The sequence below is a fragment of the Staurois parvus genome, unplaced genomic scaffold (genome assembly GCF_062004578.1).
Source record: "Staurois parvus isolate SC_StPar_1 unplaced genomic scaffold, SC_StPar_1.0 ptg000894l, whole genome shotgun sequence".
In the NCBI taxonomy this organism is placed as follows: domain Eukaryota; kingdom Metazoa; phylum Chordata; class Amphibia; order Anura; family Ranidae; genus Staurois; species Staurois parvus.
In genome coordinates, this window is record NW_028318690.1 from 1,442,001 (window position 1) to 1,463,543 (window position 21,543).

Genomic DNA, 21,543 nt, shown 5'->3' on the forward strand with positions numbered 1-21,543 from the left:
AAATAAAAATAAAATAAAAATAATTAAATTTAATCATGAACACGCACTACGGACCTATAACTGAATATTACCAATTCGACAAGAAACAATTTATATCAATATCTGCATTCAACCCATTAGGATGCAATGTACCCATTTGGTAAATCCACTTCGTTTCATTTTGGGACACATTTATTACCATATTGCCTCCCCTCCATGGGACTTCTACTCTATCTATCCCACAAAATTTCAACGATGCCGGATCTCTATTATGATATCTTCTAAAATGGTATGATAAACTATGATGTTTGAACCCCTTCTTTATGTTCCTAATGTGTTCTCCCAATCTGGTGGCAAGTTTCCTAGTTGTTCTCCCTATATACTGGAGCTTGCAGGGGCACTCCAGCAAATAGGTCACATGCGTACTATCACATGATATGAATTTATTGATCTTATGGGATCCTCCATTATAACAGGATTGAAAAACCTTTATTTGCTTCTTTTTATCCCCTTTCAGGGTTCTACAAACCAAACACCTCCCACATTTAAAAAAGCCAACCCTATCCAAGAAGGTAACCAATTTTTTAGGTACATCTGGAACATTTTTAACAAGTCTAGACCTTAAAGTAGTTGGTTTTTTATATATAAACAAGGGCTTACTAGGTAACACTTTCTCAAGCGTTTCATCCCTCATCAAAATAGGCCAATATTTTTTGATTATGTTTTCAACTAATTTGTAATGCTTAGAATATCCTGTGATAAAAGCCACATCCCCCAACTTATTTTTACTTGCTTTTTTCTTAAGAAGTTCATCTCTACTACTCTTATTAACCTGTTCTAATGACATAGCCAAATTTTCTTCTCTATATCCTTTCTCCCTAAACTTTTGCAATAACACTTCAGCCTGTTCCAAAAAAACACCTTCATCATCACAATTACGTTTGATCCTAATAAGCTGACTCTTAGGAATGGATTTTAGCCAATTTTCATGGTGACAACTAAAACTTGGGATATATCCATTCCTGTCTACTTGCTTGAAATATGTCTTAGTGTAAAACCTGTCATCTTTCTTGTAAATTGTCAGATCCAAAAAGTCAACTGCCACCTCACTAATATTTTTAGTAAATGATATGTTATAAGAATTAATCCCCATTTTTTGGATAAACTCCTCCAGTGTCTCTCTTGTACCTCTCCAGATTATAAAGATGTCATCGATAAATCTTCTATACACCAGCAACTCTGTGGTTTGTTTCTTAAAAATAGCTTCACTTTCCCACCTACTCATGAATAAGTTAGCCACCGATGGTGCATACTTGGCCCCCATGGCCACGCCTCTTGCCTGCCTATAATATTTCCCAGAGTACCAAAAGTAATTATGTGACATAGCTAAATTTAGACTATTAAGTAAAAATTCAATTTGTTGTGGTTTTAAAAAGCGGGCTATATCCCGCAAAAGAATGTGAGTGGTCTGGAGAGATTAATTTAAGGAGAAGTTACTGCGGTATCACGCTATGGTCTTTTCTTCTTCCTGATTTTCCTTTGGGGGATTCGGTGAGAGGAGTAAGCAGAAGAGGTACCTAGACATGAGAGGAAACAGCACTTGGAGGTCTCAGAGAAAGTAAAGGGGGTCCAGGAGCCCTTAACAATCCTGAAAGGCGTGTGACTCACCATTATCTGGTGAGTGCGGTTAATGTTGATTTCTGCACTGGTGGATGGTGAAGGGATCCGTAACACGGAAGAATCAAATGGAAAATATATTATAAATTAATTTGATTAATTTTGTCACGGGACTTTAATTATATATATATATATATATTTTCTGGGATTTTTCTGATTTTTTGTCACTTTGATTTTTTGTCACTTTGTTTTTTCACTGGACTCATAATTTTATATATATATTTTTGTATCAATTTATATATAATTTATTATATATAATTTTTATTAGCACATTTATGTTTTTTTACACTGAGTAATGTAATTGATCATGTGGGTTTGCGCTGGTTTTCATTGTTAAAAGCCACTCATGTATGGCTGAAGGAAGACACTCAGAAAAAAGGTATGGGAGGAGGTGACAACTGAGATGGAGTGAATATGGAAAAGTAGGAAATCGTTAGCAACGGTTGTTGCTTGTAAGCAAGGAACAAAAAAGAGACAGTGACAGAGTATGTAAAAAGATTTAGAAAAGTTTGGAAGGAAGAAGCTGGGATGGATATGGTTAGTGCAGAAATGGGCACTATATAGTATATCCAAACCTCAATGGCAGGATTCAGACCTGAAATTTTGCTGCTAATAAGACGGCTTATTTCAAACTGGATAGAGATGGATGCAGGTACGTTTGAAAAGGAAGTAATGGAGAAAGATGCTGCTGAATGTTTGAGGTCCCCAAATCTACCAACAAAGCACATTTTCAGGGGTTACAATATAGTCATAATCCTAGAGAAAGAGGTAACAATGGAAACCAGGAGAGAAGAGGATATAAAGGTAGAGGAGGTGGGAGACACAAAGATGACAGATGTTTTGTATGTGGACAGGAAGGTCATTGGAAAAAGGCTTGCCCAAAATTTAGAGGGAATAAATCCACTGGAGACAAAGTGCAGAAATCCAACCATCAAGTACCCGATCAGTTGGCAGAACCAAGGTCCACAATAGGGCTGCCCCGAAGGTAAAAGCTCCCTCACATGTCCAGTTGTCTCATATATGCCTGAACAGGAATCTTTAATAGTTCTAAGAGTAGCAGGAAAAATATTGTTCATAGCTGACATGGGTTCAACTCGTTCAGTTTTAAAGGAGGAAAATTATGTGGGACCACTCTTTTTATGTGAACCTTCGATGGGAATTAGTGGAGCAGTTCTCCCAACTTTTAAGACCCCTCCCTTGCCTGTGAAAGGGGACCCTGACAAAAAAGGAATTGAACAGATTATTTGGCATGAATTTACCATAATCCCTGACTGCCCGGATAATCTGTTAGGAAGAGATTTACTTTGTAATATGGATGTTTTCATGGCAATTGATGAAGGCATACTCATGATTACCCCTTTTTGGCATTCCCCCAGCTAACGGCTAGCAATGATCAGCTTTCCCAAATTACACGAATGGTTGGTGGCACAAAAATAGATTTTTTTACTCGATGCGGGAGCCAGCCGGTCCAGTTTGAGGGAAGACCATTATGAGGGGACAAGAGTAGAATGTGAACCTTCAATTGGTATCACTGGGACATGCGCCAAAACCTGGGAAACATCCCTTTTGAGTGTATCAGACTCTCATGGGAAAGGTCCCATAGTGAAACATGCTTTCAAAATCATATCAGGATGTCCTGTGAATTTTCTAGGCAGAGATCTGTTAGGAAAGTTCGAAGCCAAAAAGCAGAGTAAGTGAGAAGGGAGGAGTGCACATGGAGTCACCTCACTTTTGTGAGCATGGAAGATTTAGACAAAGTGAAGCCTGAAGTCTGGGCCAGCAGTAAGCTACATGTAGGGTATATTCCCTGTACACCTTACAAGACCAGACTTAAACCTGGAGTTGGTCCAGTGTGCCAAAAGCAGTATCCTTTGTCGCAAAAAAAGATTGATGGTATCATGCAGATAGTAGAGAAGCTCCTTAAGGAAGGTGTTTTGAAACCTGTGGTTTCCCCATTCAACACCCCGGTAAATACAATGAAGAAAGCTGATTGTACTTACAGTTTAGTGCAAGATCTCAGGGTCATTAACCATCTTGTTATTCCAACTCTACCCATCGTCCCAGATGTGCCCTCATTGATCACTTCCATTCCACACGATACACAGTGTTATACTGTGATCGATTTATGCAATGCATTTTTTTCCATCCCAGTTGACGAAGAGAAACAACTACTGTTAAGTTTCACTCTGGCTGACAAACAGTTAACCTGGGCCATATTGCCCCAAGGCTATGTGAATTCTCCGTCTGTATATTCCATGGCCCTCTGAAAATCCTTAAAGGGTTGGGCACCCTGCCATGGTTCCACGTTGCTCCAGTACGTGGATGACTTGTTACTTTGTTCATCCAACAGGGAGGCTTGTAGGCAGGACAGTATATCTCTGCTAAATTTTCTGGGTACAGAGGGACACAAGGTGGCAAGGCCTAAGGTACAATATTGTCCAACTTCGGTGGATGACTTGGGTTTCACTGTCACAAGGAACCAGAATGGTGAATCAGTCCAGGATCCAAGCCATTACGGGTGTGCCCCGCCCAAAAACCAAAAAGGAAATGCTCTCTTTCCTTGGTATGGTCAACTATTGTTGCTAATGGATACCTGACTGCTCCCATTATGACAACATACTCAGGCAGCACACTAAAACTGAGGCTTCAGACCTCATTGAGTGGGACCAAAAATCCACCAATGCCTACCAAACCTTAAGGGCCTCATTCGTTTCCTCTCCTGCTCTGGGTTTAGCGAATTACAATGTTGATTTTCATGTGTATGCTCATAACAACTGTAAAACCATGGCAACTGTGGTTGCTCAGGATCATGAAGGACACAAGGTCAGTAGACTATTTTTCAAAAGTAGTGCCAAATCCAGTACAGGGCATGACAGCATGTCTGAGAGCCCTGCTGTCTGTGCCATGGCAGTGGAAGACTCAATGAGTGTGACTCTGGGACATAAAATCATCCTTCACACCACCCATCATGCACTGCATGTCCTTAAGAACCTCACTATGCAGCAAACGACAGCACAAAGGACAAGTGGTTATGAAGTAATTTTAACAACTGCAAATTTGGAAATTAAATATGCAGGTTCTAACTCAAGTTCCTTAGTTATATTAAATTGTTTGCTAGGAATAAAAATGTGAAACTGACAACCCACCCGAGGAACAGGATTGTGTTCATGTAATACATGAGGATACCACTCATGCCACATGCCACAAACACCCATTCCGGAAGCTCTGGACATACTTGTAAATGGTTCTTGCTCCAGACCTTCTGATGATACCTTTTTAACAGGGTACGCAGTGGTTCAGCTACCTGACATAGTTCATGAGGCACTACCCCTCACTCACAAATCAGCACAAGAAGCAGAATTGATTGCATTAACAAGAGCTTGGGAACTTTTTGAGAATCATGATGTAAAATGTTTACACAGATTCTAGGTATGCTTTTGGAGTTGTTCATGATTTTGGAAACCTATGGCAGAGACAGGGATTCACCACTTCAGATGGAAAAGGAATATCACATGCGGACCTAATAAACAATCTTTTAGAAGCCATTCATAAACCTAGGTCCATTGCAGTAATCAAACGTAAGGCACACACATCTTGCTCTGATTTTGTAGCCAAAGGCAATGCATTTTCTGACAGCACTGCTAAAAATGCCGCTCTACAGCAACAACTTTTGCAAAATTCACAAAATGTCTAAGGCCAATTTTGGATCCACCTATGCTATCGGAACATTCTCTTCTCAATGAGCTGCAATATACAGCAACTAAAGAGGATGTAGCATACTGGCAACAAAAAGGGTTGACATTTGACACAAATGGTCTAATGTCAAAGGAAGGTTTAATAGGACTCCCACGTCACAGTACTCCTCTTATTATAGTGCAGTTCCATGGCATAGGACATCGGGGTTGGCAGGTAGTGAAAGATGAAATAATGAAAAGATTTTGTATCCCAAAGCAGACACGAGAACAAATCAGACGGTGTGTTACATGTATTAGAAACAATGCTGGAAACCCCAATTAGAAACAATGCTGGAAACCCCAATCAGACATGATCATCTAGTGTCACCTTGTGGACCATTTGAGGAACTTCAGATTGATTTTACACACATGCTAATAGTGTGTGAGGTAAGTTTCTGCTGGTGAGAGTGATCACTTTAGTCGCTGGCCCGAAATATTTGTAACAAAAGAGGATGCAAGGACCGTTGCTAAAATTCTCCCTCGATGGGAATGTCCAGTAAGTATAAATTCAGATAAAAGGACCAGCATTTACATCAAAGGATACCAAACTGATGAGCATTAACTGGAAGTTTCACATACCCTACCATCCATAGAGTTCTGGTCAGGTAGAACGGGCAAATAGGAAGGAAAAACTAAGGAAGGCAACAGGTGAGACATTTAAGGGATGGAATTGTACCTGCCAGCTGTTCTGGATGAGATTAGTATGACACCAATTAAAGTCACCAAGCTTTCCCCATTTGAAATTCTTATGGGCAGGCCATTCCCCACACCCTGGAGAAGAGGTCCTTTTGGTAGTTATGCCTGGTGATTTAGAATAAATTCAGGAAAGATATGTCCAGGAATTGATTAGGGTGTTGAATGGTGTATACGGTGATGTCTTGCTCTTGTTTCCTCTTCCAACAGATGATCCAACCCACCCGTAGAAGCCAGCATATCAGGTAGTGGTTAAGGAACTTCACAAAACACAAGAACACAGATCCGCCATACGGAGAACCTACCATAGTGAAGGCTGTGACGAGAACCGCAGTTCTGACTGCTGATTCCAACGGCTGGATACATGCTTCTAGAGTAAAGAGGATTCCGGAACCACAAAAAGAACCAGGAGCAACAGACAGAACAAGAAAAGGAGACAGACCTAACAGCGCCCTACAATCTTCTGGATGCTACTTCATCCAGAGACCGCTTGAAAGAACTTTCTTTTGATCGGTTGTCTCTCAAGGATAACTTTTTCAGTGGCTTACTGGGCTAGCCACTGCTACCATCACCCAGAAGAATGGCCACCAATCTGTGACCACAACTATAAGAGTATGAATGACAGTGGACTAATAAAAAAGGAGCAGAAAAGGTCACTGACTGAAAAGGTTATTTTTGAAATTTAAGTATAGGTATGCCAAATTCTCGGGATTCGAGAGGGGTTGGGTTTGCAGTATGCTCCACCCTGAAACAATGAACATTCCTTTGTATGCTGCACCAAAAAATGTGACATCAATGTTTATTGGTAATCTGAGTATTTTCCTTACAAAATGTTATTACACGGCCTAAATGTGAAGAGTTGGGAGTTATGATGGAACCTGAATGGTGTTTTCATTTAGGCAACAAATCAAATGAAGGAGAAGGATTTTGTAGTAAGTAAAACTTAGTCACTGGGAAAGCACCTGAGGATGGTAACTTTGTACAAGTAAACACTACTTAGATGGAAAAAATACATAGAAAACATTACTAAATGCATACCACAGAAAATATTATGGATTAGGCCAAGTTTTTATTAATTTAGCTTTAGTAGGCTTACATTTAAGTTAGGGTAACCAAGCAAGGAAAAATCAATCAGTAGCTTTTACTGAAGGAGTCCAGGTATGTTGTGGTAAAACGTGTTATCCATGGATTCCCCAGGAACAGGCAGGATAGTGGTATTTAGCCACCTTGTTACCAGTAATGGATGTCATAGGAGGGACACACAGTGATGCTTTACTGACTAGTAGTCATCCCTGATATCCTTTGAAACGTAGGCATGAGCGGGAATTGTTTAAAAACAGGAGACCAACCCAGGTCATGGTTCCCTTCATGGACTGGGTGGGGGACAGAATTGATGAGAAGGTTAAACAATTATTCACTTATTATGGATCAGATTATAAATGAAACAACTAGAAGTAATTCTTTTGAATGTTGAATTACGGGCTTTAAGAAAACAGGTGCTCATGAATGAAATTAAAATAGAACAAATGGGTGCAGCATTGACCGGGCTATGAGAGTCTAATACTGACTATGAGTGTTGTACATGGATACAGAACACATCTGCTGAGATTCGAGACTACTATGAAGTCATTGAGAATCAAAGCCCAGGTGAATGCTTTACAAGCTCGAGCTCGATCCATAGCCGAAGATGGCTGAAATCCTTTTGAAGGGTTGGGAAGTTTTGGAGACTTTTTTGGATGGTTTACAAAAGTAGGCGTGCTGATGTTTTTTACGAATATTTATGTTCTATGTTGTTGCTAAATTTTGCATGTGCAATTTTAACAAGCTTTTAGAGAACCTGGATGCATATTGGAAACTACTGTGAAATTTAATGTGTTTTCACTATATGACAAATGGGAGGAAGTGTAAGGAAATAGGTCTTATTAACTGGCATCCATTTTGTATTATGCTTCCATTTTAGATGTGTGAACGGGTAGTTCCTTTTTGAAATTTCATTTGTAAGTTCTCTCTCGTTTCATGATATTAGTTTCTATTCTCTATAAACAGAACGACGTTATATGGTGGTCCTCAGCCATTTATAGTTTCTATCTTCTTTGATAAGAGTATAATATTTCATTGGTGATTCTGATTTTGTATAAGACTGCACGCATTAAAAACTTTGAGATTTAGCTTGCACACTTCGGTGTCTTGAGCTTTTTCTCCTGGGTCCAGAAGGCTAAAATATGCGAGGATATTTTGAGCTATAGACAGGAATTGATCCTTTCACGGGGTGCCACCAGAGGTCTCAGGGGTGCCATTGCGTTCTGGTAGAGAAAGGCTGTCACTTGAGCCCGAGATCCCAATCCCCAACCGCACTGTACATCCACACTGGGAGCTGTCAGACTGCTGAGCAAGGTGAAAGCAAAAGGGAGGGGAGCGTCTTCTGTGCTCTCTGCCTCCCCCTAGAGTGCAGTACCTGGCTGTGTGAGCGAAGGTAAGGTACTGTAACTTTGTATACACGTGTTTGATTGTACATGTGTACGTGTGTGTACACATGTGTTTGGGTGTTTACACAAGTGTCTGTATGTGTGTATGCACGTGTTTGTGTGTGTATGTTCGTTTTAATCTTGACCCCCTATTCCGATCCTTTTAGAACGGCTTTTTTAGGACTTGTTCGTAATAACAGCAAGGACTGCTGCTCCCCTGAAAAGCAATCAAGCCGCTAATCTCTGAGCTACTGTAATGGATCACTATCACCAGCTGACATCTGTCTTCCAAATCATCTACATGAGACCAGACATGGGAGAAATGTTCACTTGTGGGGCTACCAGAGGCAACTCGGCAGGAAGACTTATTGTCCACAGTACAAGGCATCTTAAACATCTTGCTAGGAAACCCTGTGATGGACCCCATGGACAAGTGCCGTCACACACCAGGATACTTTAAACCCAAATATGACTCAACCCTTGGGATGTACTGTGCAGGGTATATTTTTTCCAAACAAAGAAGCCATCCTTCTCAAAGCCAGAGAAAGGGGGGAGCATAAATTAGCTTATACCCAGATCTCTCACAGTGGACCCTGGCAAAGGTGGTCCCTGTGTCCTCTGACATGCGAGCTTCAAGATGTGGGCATCTCCTACATATAGAGGCATCCATTTTAGCTTCTGGAGAGGAAGAATGGCCACTCCCATATCCTCCAATCCCCAGCTGATCTATCCACCTTTAAAAAGAACTTCACCCTTCAACCTGTGGAGTTTAAGCTCTGGCCCGATCCACCACTGCCTGTGTTTTCAGAAGTGCTGACATGGGCGCCCTGGCAACAACCATGCACCTCCTCCAGGAAAACTTCAAAGCCCTCATCTAATAGTCAGGTGTGATAAAATATCTATTACTCCCTTTATGTACTGTTGTAGTTGGTTTGCTGTCTGTTACTTCTGATGAGTGGCTGCTGGTCTGCTCCTGTTCCCGCAAGCTTCGCCGGCTGCATTTGGGCCATGAAACTCCTAACTTCTCTGTGCCAAGGTAGGCAAGTTCTGTGCCTTTTACCAACCCTTATACCAAAAACTTTATTCTACCTGCCCTCTCTTCTATACGAGACTCAAGCGCTATTAAGCTACAATCAGGTCCATAAATATTGGGACATCGACACAATTCTAACATTTTTGGCTCTATACACCACCACAATGGATTTGAAATGAAACGAACAAGATGTGCTTTAACTGTAGACTGTCAGCTTTAATTTGAGGGTATTTACATCCAAATCAGGTGAACGGTTTAGGAATTACAACAGTTTGCATATGTGCCTCCCACTTGTTAAGGGACCAAAAGTAATGGGACAATTGGCTTCTCAGCTGTTCCATGGCCAGGTGTGTGTTATTCCCTCATTATCCCACTTACAATGAGCAGATAAAAGGTCCAGAGTTCATTTCAAGTGTGCTATTTGCATTTGGAATCTGTTGCTGTCAACTCTCAAGATGAGATCCAAAGAGCTGTCACTATCAGTAAAGCAAGCCATCATTAGGCTGAAAAAACAAAACAAACCCATCAGAGAGATAGCAAAAACATTAGGCGTGGCCAAAACAACTGTTTGGAACATTCTTAAAAAGAAGGAACGCACCGGTGAGCTCAGCAACACCAGAAGACCCGGAAGACCACGGAAAACAACTGTGGTGGATGACCGAAGAATTCTTTCCTTGGTGAAGAAAACACCCTTCACAACAGTTGGCCAGATCAAGAACACTCTCCAGGAGGTAGGTGTATGTGTGTCAAAGTCAACAATCAAGAGAAGACTTCACCAGAGTGAATACAGAGGGTTCACCACAAGATGTAAACCATTGGTGAGCCTCAAAAACAGGAAGGCCAGATTAGAGTTTGCCAAACGACATCTAAAAAAGCCTTCACAGTTCTGGAACAACATCCTATGGACAGATGAGACCAACATCAACTTGTACCCGAGTGATGGGAAGAGAAGAGTATGAAGAAGGAAAGGAACTGCTCATGATCCTAAGCATACCACCTCATCAGTGAAGCATGGTGGTGGTAGTGTCATGGCGTGGGCATGTATGGCTGCCAATGGAACTGGTTATCTTGTATTTATTGATGATGTGACTGCTGACAAAAGCAGCAGGATGAATTCTGAAGTGTTTCGGGCAATATTATCTGCTCATATTCAGCCAAATGCTTCACAACTCATTGGATGCCGCTTCACAGTGCAGATGGACAATGACCCAAAGCATACTGCAAAAGCAACCAAAGAGTTTTTAAGGGAAAGAAGTGGAATGTTATGCAATGGCCAAGTCAATCACCTGACCTGAATCCGATTGAGCATGCATTTCACTTGCTGAAGACAAAACTGAAGGGAAAATGCCCCAAGAACAAGCAGGAACTGAAGGCAGTTGCAGTAGAGGCCTGGCAGAGCATCACCAGGGATGAAACCCAGCGTCTGGTGATGTCTATGCGTTCCAGACTTCAGGCTGTAATTGACTGCAAAGGATTTGCAACCAAGTATTAAAAAGTGAAAGTTTGATTTATGATTATTATTCTGTCCCATTACTTTTGGTCCCTTAACAGGTGGGAGGCACATATGCAAACTGTTGTAATTCCTACACCGTTCACCTGATTAGGATGTAAATACCCTCAAATTAAAGCTGACAGTCTGCAGATAAAGCACATCTTGTTAGTTTCATTTCAAATCCATTGTGGTGGTGTATAGAGCCAAAAATGTTAGAATTGTGTCGATGTCCCAATATTTATGGACCTGACTGTATGTTGACATTCATTCCTATTTATCCTGCTATCTGACACAAGCCACTAATGTCCTATTCTGGGGAGAGCCAGATTAATCCCTTGATTAAGATGGCAGTCATTTGAATATCTTACTTCTTGAGCCCCTCTTATCCCTTGCTCTGGAGTTACCAATTATTGACAGTATGCTCTTCTGCTGGACTCCAGTGCAGCATATTATTGCTTGGACAGTTAGCAGGAATGCGACTCAGATGACCATGGTGTTCCTCATGATGTGACATAACCTGTACATCTCTACAGGGCAGTCCTTCATTGGCGGTTCTGTATGGCTCAATAACATTTGTCAGTTAATAGAGGGCATGCTGCCTCACAAGCAGTTGCTCTGTTTAACTATATCAAGTATTTTGTTTTTGCAAATGTTTTGAATTGAGGAAAAATTCCCATGTGCTTGCCATCTCTAGACACCAAAAAAGGCCTTTGACTGCCTTGACTGGAGGTTTTTAAAGGCTTCTCTGGCAAACTACTTTGCCTGCAGCTTTTATTCACAAAATTATGGATCTATATACCTTCCACACAGCCAGGATTAAAGATAATGGCCCCTTATCTGACCCAGTGCCCATCTCCAACAGCACTCGCCAAGGGTGACCTCTTTTCACATTTCTATACATAATCACAATGGAACATTTGGCAATGGCCCTGAGTGCTAATGACTCAATACAGCCTTAAGCCTTTTGAAGTCTTGCGTCTGCTCAAGACTGACTGCCAGCACATCATACCCCAATTGTAGAATATCCTTTTATTACATGCTTTTTCAAAATTCCCCTTCTATGTCTGATATGGGGTGGCCCAGTTACCTCTCCCAGTCTCTGAAAAGAACTAGGATAAAACTTTCCTCTATGTTCAAAATGAGTATAACCACTCAAACCCAGGAGAGGAACTTTAACTTCCTGATGTGGTGGTACAAGAGTCCAGCTACGCTGCAGAAAATTATGCCATCAAACTCTGACTGGTGTTAAAAATGCGAAGAATGGCGTGGCACGCTGCTGCACCTGTGGTGGACGTGCTCACGCATCTGACCTTTTTGGAAATCCAAATTTCAGCTCTGTTATTTGCTTACTGAAAAAACCTGGCCTGAAACTGCAGAGGTGGCCATTCTCTCAATTAGTCCTGGGTCAAATGGACAGATTAAAAAAAAAAAGGGTTATTCTATGCTTTCTCCTATCTGCAGGCCATTCCTTGATTCCCAGGCACTGGAAAACAACAACCACTCCTACCATTAGGGAGACGGTAGTGGAGCTTAATCTCATTATGAGGATGGAGTATGCATGTGTTAATGCATTTCCAAAAAGTCCCATGGGCACTTATTCTTGATTTTCCATGTATTATAAGGGATGGAGGTACATAACTATTTGGTAGATCTCTAATCTTTATACTTCTGGCACTCTGAATGCCTATGCCCAGAAGAGGAGTTAAAAAGTACCACCTACATTTTGCAGTCTGACAGAGGCTCAAGACATAAAACAGCATGTGTTCTTAGTCTGCACCTGAATTTATGAGAGATTTCATCACCACTGAAACCTTGATTTTGCAAAATTGAGGAGGGAAGGTATGTCACAACGGTTTCAATATTCGCCAATGTGGACTCATAAAAAACCTGACTGAAATCCACTTGGGACTTGGCAGCCATGACTACTGTATATGTGTCTATTATATGGAAAGTCCATGGAAATAAAAGATTGTACCAACAGTGCTTTGAAAAAGAATGCTTACCCCTTGAAATTTTACACATTTTGTCATGTTACAACCAAAAACGTTTATTGTATTGGGATTTTATGTGATAGACTAACACAAAGTGGCACATAATTGTAAAGTGAAAGGAAAAGGGTAAACTGTTTTAAAAATGTTTTACAAATAAACATCTGAAAAGTATGGCGTGCATTTATATTCAGCCCCCTTTACTCTGATACCCCTATTTACTAATTAGGTGATTTCTGAAGGCAATTGGTTCCATTAGAGTCCACCTGTGTGTAATTTAATCTCCGTATAAATACAGCTGTTCTGTGAAGCCCTCAGAGGTTTGTTAGAGAACATTAGTGAACAAACAGCATCATGAAGGCCAAAGAACACACCAGATGGGTCAGGGATAAAGTTGTGGAGAAGTCTAAAGCAGGGTTAGGTTAGAACGATCACAAAAAATCTCAAAAGGTACCGTATATACTCGAGTATAAGCCGACCCGAATATAAGCCGAGGTACCTAATTTTACCACAAAAAACTGGGAAAAACTATTGACTCGAGTATAAGCCCCATCATTAGTATCAGTGGGAGGAATAGTGCCCCATCATTGGTGTCAGTGGGAGGAATAGTGCCCCATCATTGGTATCAGTGGGAGGAATAGTGCCCCATCATTGGTGTCAGTGGGAGGAATAGTGCCCCATCATTGGTATCAGTGGGAGGAATAGTGCCCCATCATTGGTGTCAGTGGGAGGAATAGTGCCCCATCATTGGTGTCAGTGGGAGGAATAGTGCCCCATCATTGGTATCAGTGGGAGGAATAGTGCCCCATCATTGGTGTCAGTGGGAGGAATAGTGCCCCATCATTGGTATCAGTGGGAGGAATAGTGCCCCATCATTGGTGTCAGTGGGAGGAATAGTGCCCCATCATTGGTGTCAGTGGGAGGAATAGTGCCCCATCATTGGTATCACTGGGAGGAATAGTGCCCCATCGTTGGTGTCAGTGGGAGGAATAATGCCCCATCATTAATATCAGTGGGAGGAATAGTGCCCCATCATTGGTGTCAGTGGGAGGAATAGTGCCCCATCGTTGGTGTCAGTGGGAGGAATAATGCCCCATCATTAGTATCAGTGACACCAATGATGCGGCACTATTCCTCCCACTGACACCAATGACACTTGCTGACCCCTGTTGCAGTATGGTGCTGCTGCAGCCAGCATATGTGGTTGCAGCAGCACCTCTGCACTGCACACTTACCGGCTTTTCCCTCACTCGATTTTCGCGGGTCCGCTCGGCTCCACCTCCTCGCCCGTGATTGGCCGCCTGTGTACCTTTCCTGAGCTACAGTTCTGGCGGCCAATCACCGGTGAGGAGGCGGAGCCGAGCGACAGGAGTGAGGGAGTGGCCGGAGTGACGGAAGGAGCAGCGCTTCTTGGATGGATCATCGTGGGAGCCAGGTAAGAGACAGCAGCCCTCTGCCCACCCCTGTACGCGCCCCCCTTGACGTTGACTCGAGTATAAACCGAGGGGGCCGTTTTTCAGCACAAAAAATGTGCTGAAAAACTCGGCTTATACTCGAGTATATACGGTAGTCTATCACAAAAAATCCTAATAAAATACATTTACGTTTTTGGTTGTAACCTGACAAAATGTGGAAAATTTTAAGGGATATGAATACTTTTTCAAGGCACTATGCACACACACACCATAACCCGTAAAAAAAAAAAAAGGAAAAAAAAAAAGGTTTTATAACTTTGAACTTTAAAATGCATAATACATTAGCTAGTAAGACAAAACATGGCCTAACAAACATGGTTACTGCATGTAACTTTTTTGTTGCATTTATTCAGATGTGAAAAATCTTCTAACCAGTAAAATTTCCTCCGATGACATAAGGTATGACTCCCCCAGGCCATATTCTCTCTGTTCTTGAAGTTGCAGCTCTACGAACTCGCTCCCTCTTTTCTCTAGAATATTCGATTGTGGATCCATTTGTCGCCACAGCATTCAAGCTACCTTGTAAAGAAAGGTGCAGCATAGTTTACACACTCAGTAACATCACCAACTGTATTACAAATGCTGACATTTTATTGTATGCCATATGTTTTGCTATTAATGCAGATTCTCGGTTTTAACATTTTTTACCCTCTAGTGAACAGTAAAGAGTTCACAAGCTTTACCAGCATGTGTGTAGTGTTGGTAAAGGTTTTGCATCAGCCAAGACACTGTAGGTAAAATGAGGCTAAACTTTGTATCATAAGAATTAACTCAAAGAGGACTCGGCACAAGGGACACATCCTATTGATTAGGTTATATCCCTTGTGCTAACTTTTCTGTTTTTAAAGTTAACTACACGTAGGCTTTAAGACATTTTTCAGCATATGTGCAAAAATACCGCTGAACCAATAATATCACAATCTTATTAGGAGATATTAATTCTGGACTATCCAGGAAAGGCCTGGGCTGGGGACGATAGCCAGTAGTCAGTCCTTTCCCCCACTGAGCTTTTACCAGTACCAAGATGATATGTTGAGATAGGGCCCTTGAGTAGATATTTTTCACCAGACATCAAGCAGAGCAGGAAAAGTAGCCAATAACACATGGTTGTTATTACATAGTTGCTTGCTCCCTATTTGTGCTTACTTGTACCGGTGATCCTAGCAGAGGGAAGTGTCCCAGCACCAACTTCCTTTGCAACTCTGAAATGTGATAGGATTACTGAAATCCAATACTGGAAGATTTAAAAAAAGTGTGTCATAATAAACCATGCCCTTTAGAAACTCCCACCTTTTACCATCACCACTAATCACTGGGGCACCATGGAACACTTTGCATGGTACATTTCTTTAGCCCACAGAACTCTGCGCCTACAATTAGCTGACCAAAAGTTCCCAGTCCTCCCTTGTGCATATCGAGTCAATGTTAAAGCACACCTACTGCATAACTTAAAGTAGTTTGTCTTTTTTGTGACCATATTTAAGACAGCCTAAACCTTTCAACCACAAAATATTTTCCCAACACGATTACGTTTTCCTATCCATTATGTAGCAGTCGCTGAAAAGGAAAAGTGGCTTAACATATGGCTCAATTTGAAAACCACCTCATTCTCATTCTTCCATTATGTATAAGGGAATCCGCTTAATGTCAAACTGTCACCAGCTGATTATGTTTTAAGTCCACTCCACTCTGTGATCTTTAAAGTATAAAACATATGCATATGTGAGTTGCAGTATCTGTTCATTACATATGCATGTTGTGCTTACTGTGTAGGATGTAAAGCACAATGGCTCAGCTAAAGTCCTCTTTTTTTCCAAAAGACAGTCTATTGGCAAGTTCACACCATGCAAATTCATTTGTGTTCGGATTGAGTTCACTGAGGAAAAACCTTCCCAATTCACACTACTCAGACTTTGGAATGAAATACACCCTTCCTTTTACAGATAGGGTTACCGATTTTTCCACAACACTTGTTCAGCCAGGATGCTGACCATATTGTCATATACAGATAAATAGGGTCTTCCACTGGCTACAAATCTATATGAGATATAGTAAAAACATCACAGTAAGCATGAGCATTGTAAACACAACTTAAAATATATTTTTAAAAAATGCATGCTAACTGAAAATATACAATTCCCCTCAATCTGAGATTTGATAAAGGGTACATTATGGTCACCATTTGAAACAAAAACGAGAACAGTAAATTTTTTAATTTTTTAAAAAGTGACGTCAAAACATGGCTAACATGCATTTTTAAGAATTTAAGGTTTAAATTAAAGAAAAAAAAAGTACAGAATTAGCAAAATATAATTATGCGTCCCAAGAAAGAACAGGAATCGTTTGTGATAATTTTGAAATCAAAAGGAATGTTTACAAAAGATACAGTAGATCTCCTCTTCGAGATCACTTAATACTACAATATATATATTTATTTTAAATCCAAGTTCTTTTATAATCTCCAGTGAAAAAAAAAAACTACAAAATGGTTTTACCTTAGTTTACACATAGGATTTCAGGCAAGTTAAGAGTGATCTTCTGTTAAACTAAAAAATTACTGTATATTGGAGTTCAGCTGTTCCTTTAAGGCCAACACCTAGCAACATTCAGAGAACAGCGAATACAATCAAGAAAATAATGTCACTTACATCCATGCAATTTCATTGAAGCTTATAATTTTGCATAAAAAAAGTAAAGTTTTCAGATGCCTTGCTGTGCAACCTCCCTGCCTGAGATCCACTTCCCTCTGAATATAATGCAATGTTGAGCCAGAAAATAGGTAAAAATTTTGTGTGATTGGGGTTGTGTATAGTTATCCAGCTCTTGACAGGGGGATTCCATGCTACATTTTTTCTCTGGAGTACCATATTAACAGTCACTATTAAAGATGCAACTCTATAAAATTAGCAGTAAATATGGATTGGTTTGCAAATATGGAACAATTACTTTCACACAGAATGCTGCAGAGCAAATCGAGCAACAAGCAATTCAAGCAGCTCAGTAAATCTGAGTTCCCTGTATACAATATGGTGCTATAAATTAAGGAGCCTGTCACTTTAAGAACACTGGACGACAACAGGGATGAAGTTCAGACACCCAGAGATACATACCAGCACATACATGCAGCAGCGTTCAGTATCTTCTGCCTCCCCAATTGTCAGGCTGGTCTGTTTGGGAAACATTCAGCACTTGCTGACCAACTCCCTCCAGCTTCCCTTTCAATCATATTGGCTAATGAGGCAGCCCTTCATAGTGATAGGCCAGTAGGAACGTATGGGGCTGGGGCATGGCAGCAGACACCAACATTAACCAGACGTGCGAGAGCTTTACCATCTGAAATCATCTCTCCTGGATCACCTTTGGGTGCCTGCACTTGATACATGACAGCAACAGTAAGAATTCTTAAAGTAACAGTCTCTTTAAGGGGATAATTTGAAAGATTTGGTAAGTGGGTGTGGGCTATTTACTGCGTACGTGGTAAATATAGTGACCTATGGTTTAAAAAAAAAAATAAAAATAATTGTAATTTGCCTCAAATATAACCTGACCTAACGCAAAACCTATTTATTAGCTTTCTATAATTTTTGCTTTAAACAATGTACTATGTTCATCTATCAATGTGTAGACCTACTCTAGCCAATAGCATCTCCACAGCGTGCATTTAGAGTATGCTGCGCATCAGGCTCAGACTTCATCTCTCGAAGTGACATCAGTCTACCACAATCTAACCCTTTACAGTAGCTGTCTGCAAAAGGAATAGTTTATTGGTGAGGGGCAATGCTCCATTTGTACAAAAAGCAATTCCCTATATAACCTCCATCAATACTTTATAAACTGGGCAATTCTTACCTTTCCAGAGCATGTACTTTACAACAGGCATGGCAAACTAAGTAGACTACATCTTCAAGGGGTAACACTTTGGCTAAATGGAAGAACGCACCTCTTGTATTCAGAAAAAATTATAGCAACTTGGCAGAAATTGTTTTTGACAACATTTTATCCCAGGGAATGGGGCATAAAACGTTGTATGAAGTGTTTAAAATTATTTTATCAACAGAAGAGTGAACCTCATTTTATTTAAAATCTTTAAACTGGCTGAGGGCTGCATAAACAGCCTTAGAGAACTAGACGTGGCTAAGAAAACAGCAACTTGACATGTATGCTGTACAGGATAAAAAAAGAAGTCTCTATAGGTGCAGTTTTAATGCCAAGCCATAGGGCCCCATACACATAGCCGTTTACATGCTGAAAAGCCCTAGTGTCAAATCAACAACACTTTCCCACACCTGGGATACCACAGGTGGGGCTTACTACTGCCCATACAAGTGAATGGCTGTATGCAACTGCACATTTGTAAACACCGATGCCCCTGTGCACTGCTGTTTTCGCAAGCTTGTGCATACAAAAATTTCCAAAGCTTGAAAATTATGCATTTGGGGGAATACCTTTTATGTGCATGAATAAAAGGCATATGCCCAGAATTATCAGTGTTTACAAGCATAAGGTCAAACATAGCCTATGTTTATGGATTTTTCAGCATATAGGCATCCGTGTGCATGAGGCCTAACAATGTAGGTACAGCAAACAACCACTAAAAAGTTACAACTTCAAAACATAAAATGTAGTGTATACATAATGCAGATCAAAATTTAAGCAGTTTATGAAGAAAATAAGTTAAAGATACCCAAAGGTCTGGGTGGGGTACCACATTACCCTTTATAACTTGAGGGGTTGTGAGATTAGGTGCTGTTGTGTTCAGACTTGAAGTGGTAAAATTTCCATGCAGGTCATCTATAAAGGCAAAAAAAAACAAAAAAGAAACGCATCACAAAACCATAAAACCTCAGAGTTATTTAGAATACTAAAAAATACCTGCATCAATATTTATTTAATATGTTAGAAAAAGTGAGAATGAAAATGGAGTACATTATCAAGGTGCAATAGGTTAACACATACTTGTCACAATTAAACTATTAAACCCAGGATGCTCGTTTGACATCATGAAGAGGACAGTATAGACCTTCCAACATTTAGGTCCACACCTCCATAGTCTTAACCTTATCGTGAGTGGATATAATACATTATATTATCTTATACTAGAAAGTTGGGTTTTTTTTTTTTTTTGGTTTTTTTTTTTTAGGAGATTAGACATTAAAAGCCCCATCTACCAACTGACTGCTTACCAGATTTTTTTTTTTTCTAGGCAGTCCCACAACCATTTTGGAGTCAAGGTGGCTTTTTTTGTATTGGGACCTCAGACACCAAGGTGACATGACATCATCCTGGCAAAGACTCAAAGAACCCAACAACATACTCATTTTAATGATGATGATCGTCCTGTAATTGTTTTTTTTTTTTACATTTAAAGATAGACTTAAATTTTATAATAAAACTTTCAACAACAAAAAAAAAATCTAAAATCATAGAGTTTGCATTAATAAATGTACACTTATTCCCACTGATAATACAGTATATAAAAGCATAAGTCATTTTATCCAACACAAACAATTTCTACAGATTTTTTTTACCCAAGCAGAACTCCAATTTGCAAGATGAATTACACAGTCAATTAAAAATGTTTTGCATGTATTAAATTGTGACATAAAATGAACTGGGAGATTGAATTGCAAATTACCCTGTAGTGCACATTGCAAGCCTGACCTTTGTGCTATTGTCTTAAAAAGCAGAAAGACTCTTTTCAGGCCTGCAGTTACATTCTTTCCCAAGGACCAGATTAAACTCTTTGGCTGACAGACTGCCAGCCACACATACTTTGGTTAAATGTTTTGTTTTTTGTTTTTTTTTTTATTTTTAAAATAGGAAAACATTTGTAGATACATTTCCCCACCTGACCATCAATTTCTGTTTTAAAATATCCTTTCCCGCCTACCACATGGCATTGGCCTTGACCTTGATTAATATGGGATAAGACTCCAGTTTCCAATTATGCACTGATTTTGTTGGACTAGGTTCCTAAACACTCTTCCTAAACTTCTGTTTAATCAGGAACCAACATAATGAAAGCTGTGGACAACACGTTTTTCTAGCCTAGTAATGGAATATTTTCTACATTTTAATTCATAGGCACGATGAAGGAATGTAGACTTGCTTATAGTAAACGAGAGTGCAATTTTAAACTTGATAAAAAAATAAAAACAAAAAATACCTGCAGAAATTTGCTAACGTCAAGTGAAATATTGCAATTTTATCCTCATTTGAAAGGGCTGCTGTGCCCGCATTTCATGCAAGGAAAGGGTGCATGCACCTTTTCCAAAATGCATCCGCATGGTCTTTTTGACCGACTGCCCTGCGTGATGAGATGTGTGGGAGGTGCACCTCATCGTCTCGCAAGAGAAACACTATGCGGATGCAGTAATCGCATTGATTCCCACAACCATCCTGCAGCATGCAGGCTAGTGTGGACCTAGCCTCAAAAGGTGTAAACATACAATACTGAAGTAGCATTAAAAAGAACAATAGTTTTAAAGCTGAAGTTCAGTTTTACATTCAGTCTTGCATAGTTGTACATACAACTGTGCAGCAAGTCAGATACAGCCTGCCTCACTTCCTGGCTGGAGGACAATCCACTGTCATTTAGCCCAATATTTCTCAACCAGGGTGCCATATGCCTTCCCCCAAGGTACCGTGAACACAGGACCCAGCTTACTCTGGATCAGCATCATGAGATGCCATGGTGAGGGTGGGCAGATTGGCAACACCATAACAACCAAAGATGCTTTAGAGACCAAATGCACATTATAATTACTTTAGTGATGGCCCACACAATAGCAAGGCATGATTCTGATACAGGGCAGGTGGCATGGGGGAGGGCGCACCCCAGCATTTAGGAGAAGAAAAAAGTCCACCTCCTCCAGACCTCCTCGACTTTCCATCCCCTGCTGAGTTGCTGCTCTCAAAACATAGGTATTTGATGTGAAGACAGGACAGTTATATATTTTTTTTTTTGACTGGGGTGGGGGGTAAGGAATCTGATGGGGGACTATGTA

The 21,543-nt window shown here is 40.4% G+C and overlaps 1 protein-coding gene across 4 annotated transcripts in view; it reads right to left on the reverse strand.

Moving 5' to 3' along the window:
• TLL2 (tolloid like 2) overlaps window positions 1-21,543 on the reverse strand; it is a 196,773-nt gene that overhangs the window by 67,019 nt on the left and 108,211 nt on the right. The window contains exons 3-4 of one of the 4 annotated variants that reach the window (XM_089656191.1): window positions 19,250-19,327; window positions 14,909-15,055 (exon numbers count right to left, since the gene is read on the reverse strand). In XM_089656191.1, the coding sequence (XP_089512317.1) occupies window positions 14,909-15,055; window positions 19,250-19,327 (225 nt within the window). Of the gene's footprint in view, window positions 1-14,908; window positions 15,056-19,220; window positions 19,328-21,543 lie in introns of those variants that run through there. The other 3 variants (XM_089656192.1, XM_089656193.1, XM_089656194.1) reach the window with 3 other exon arrangements.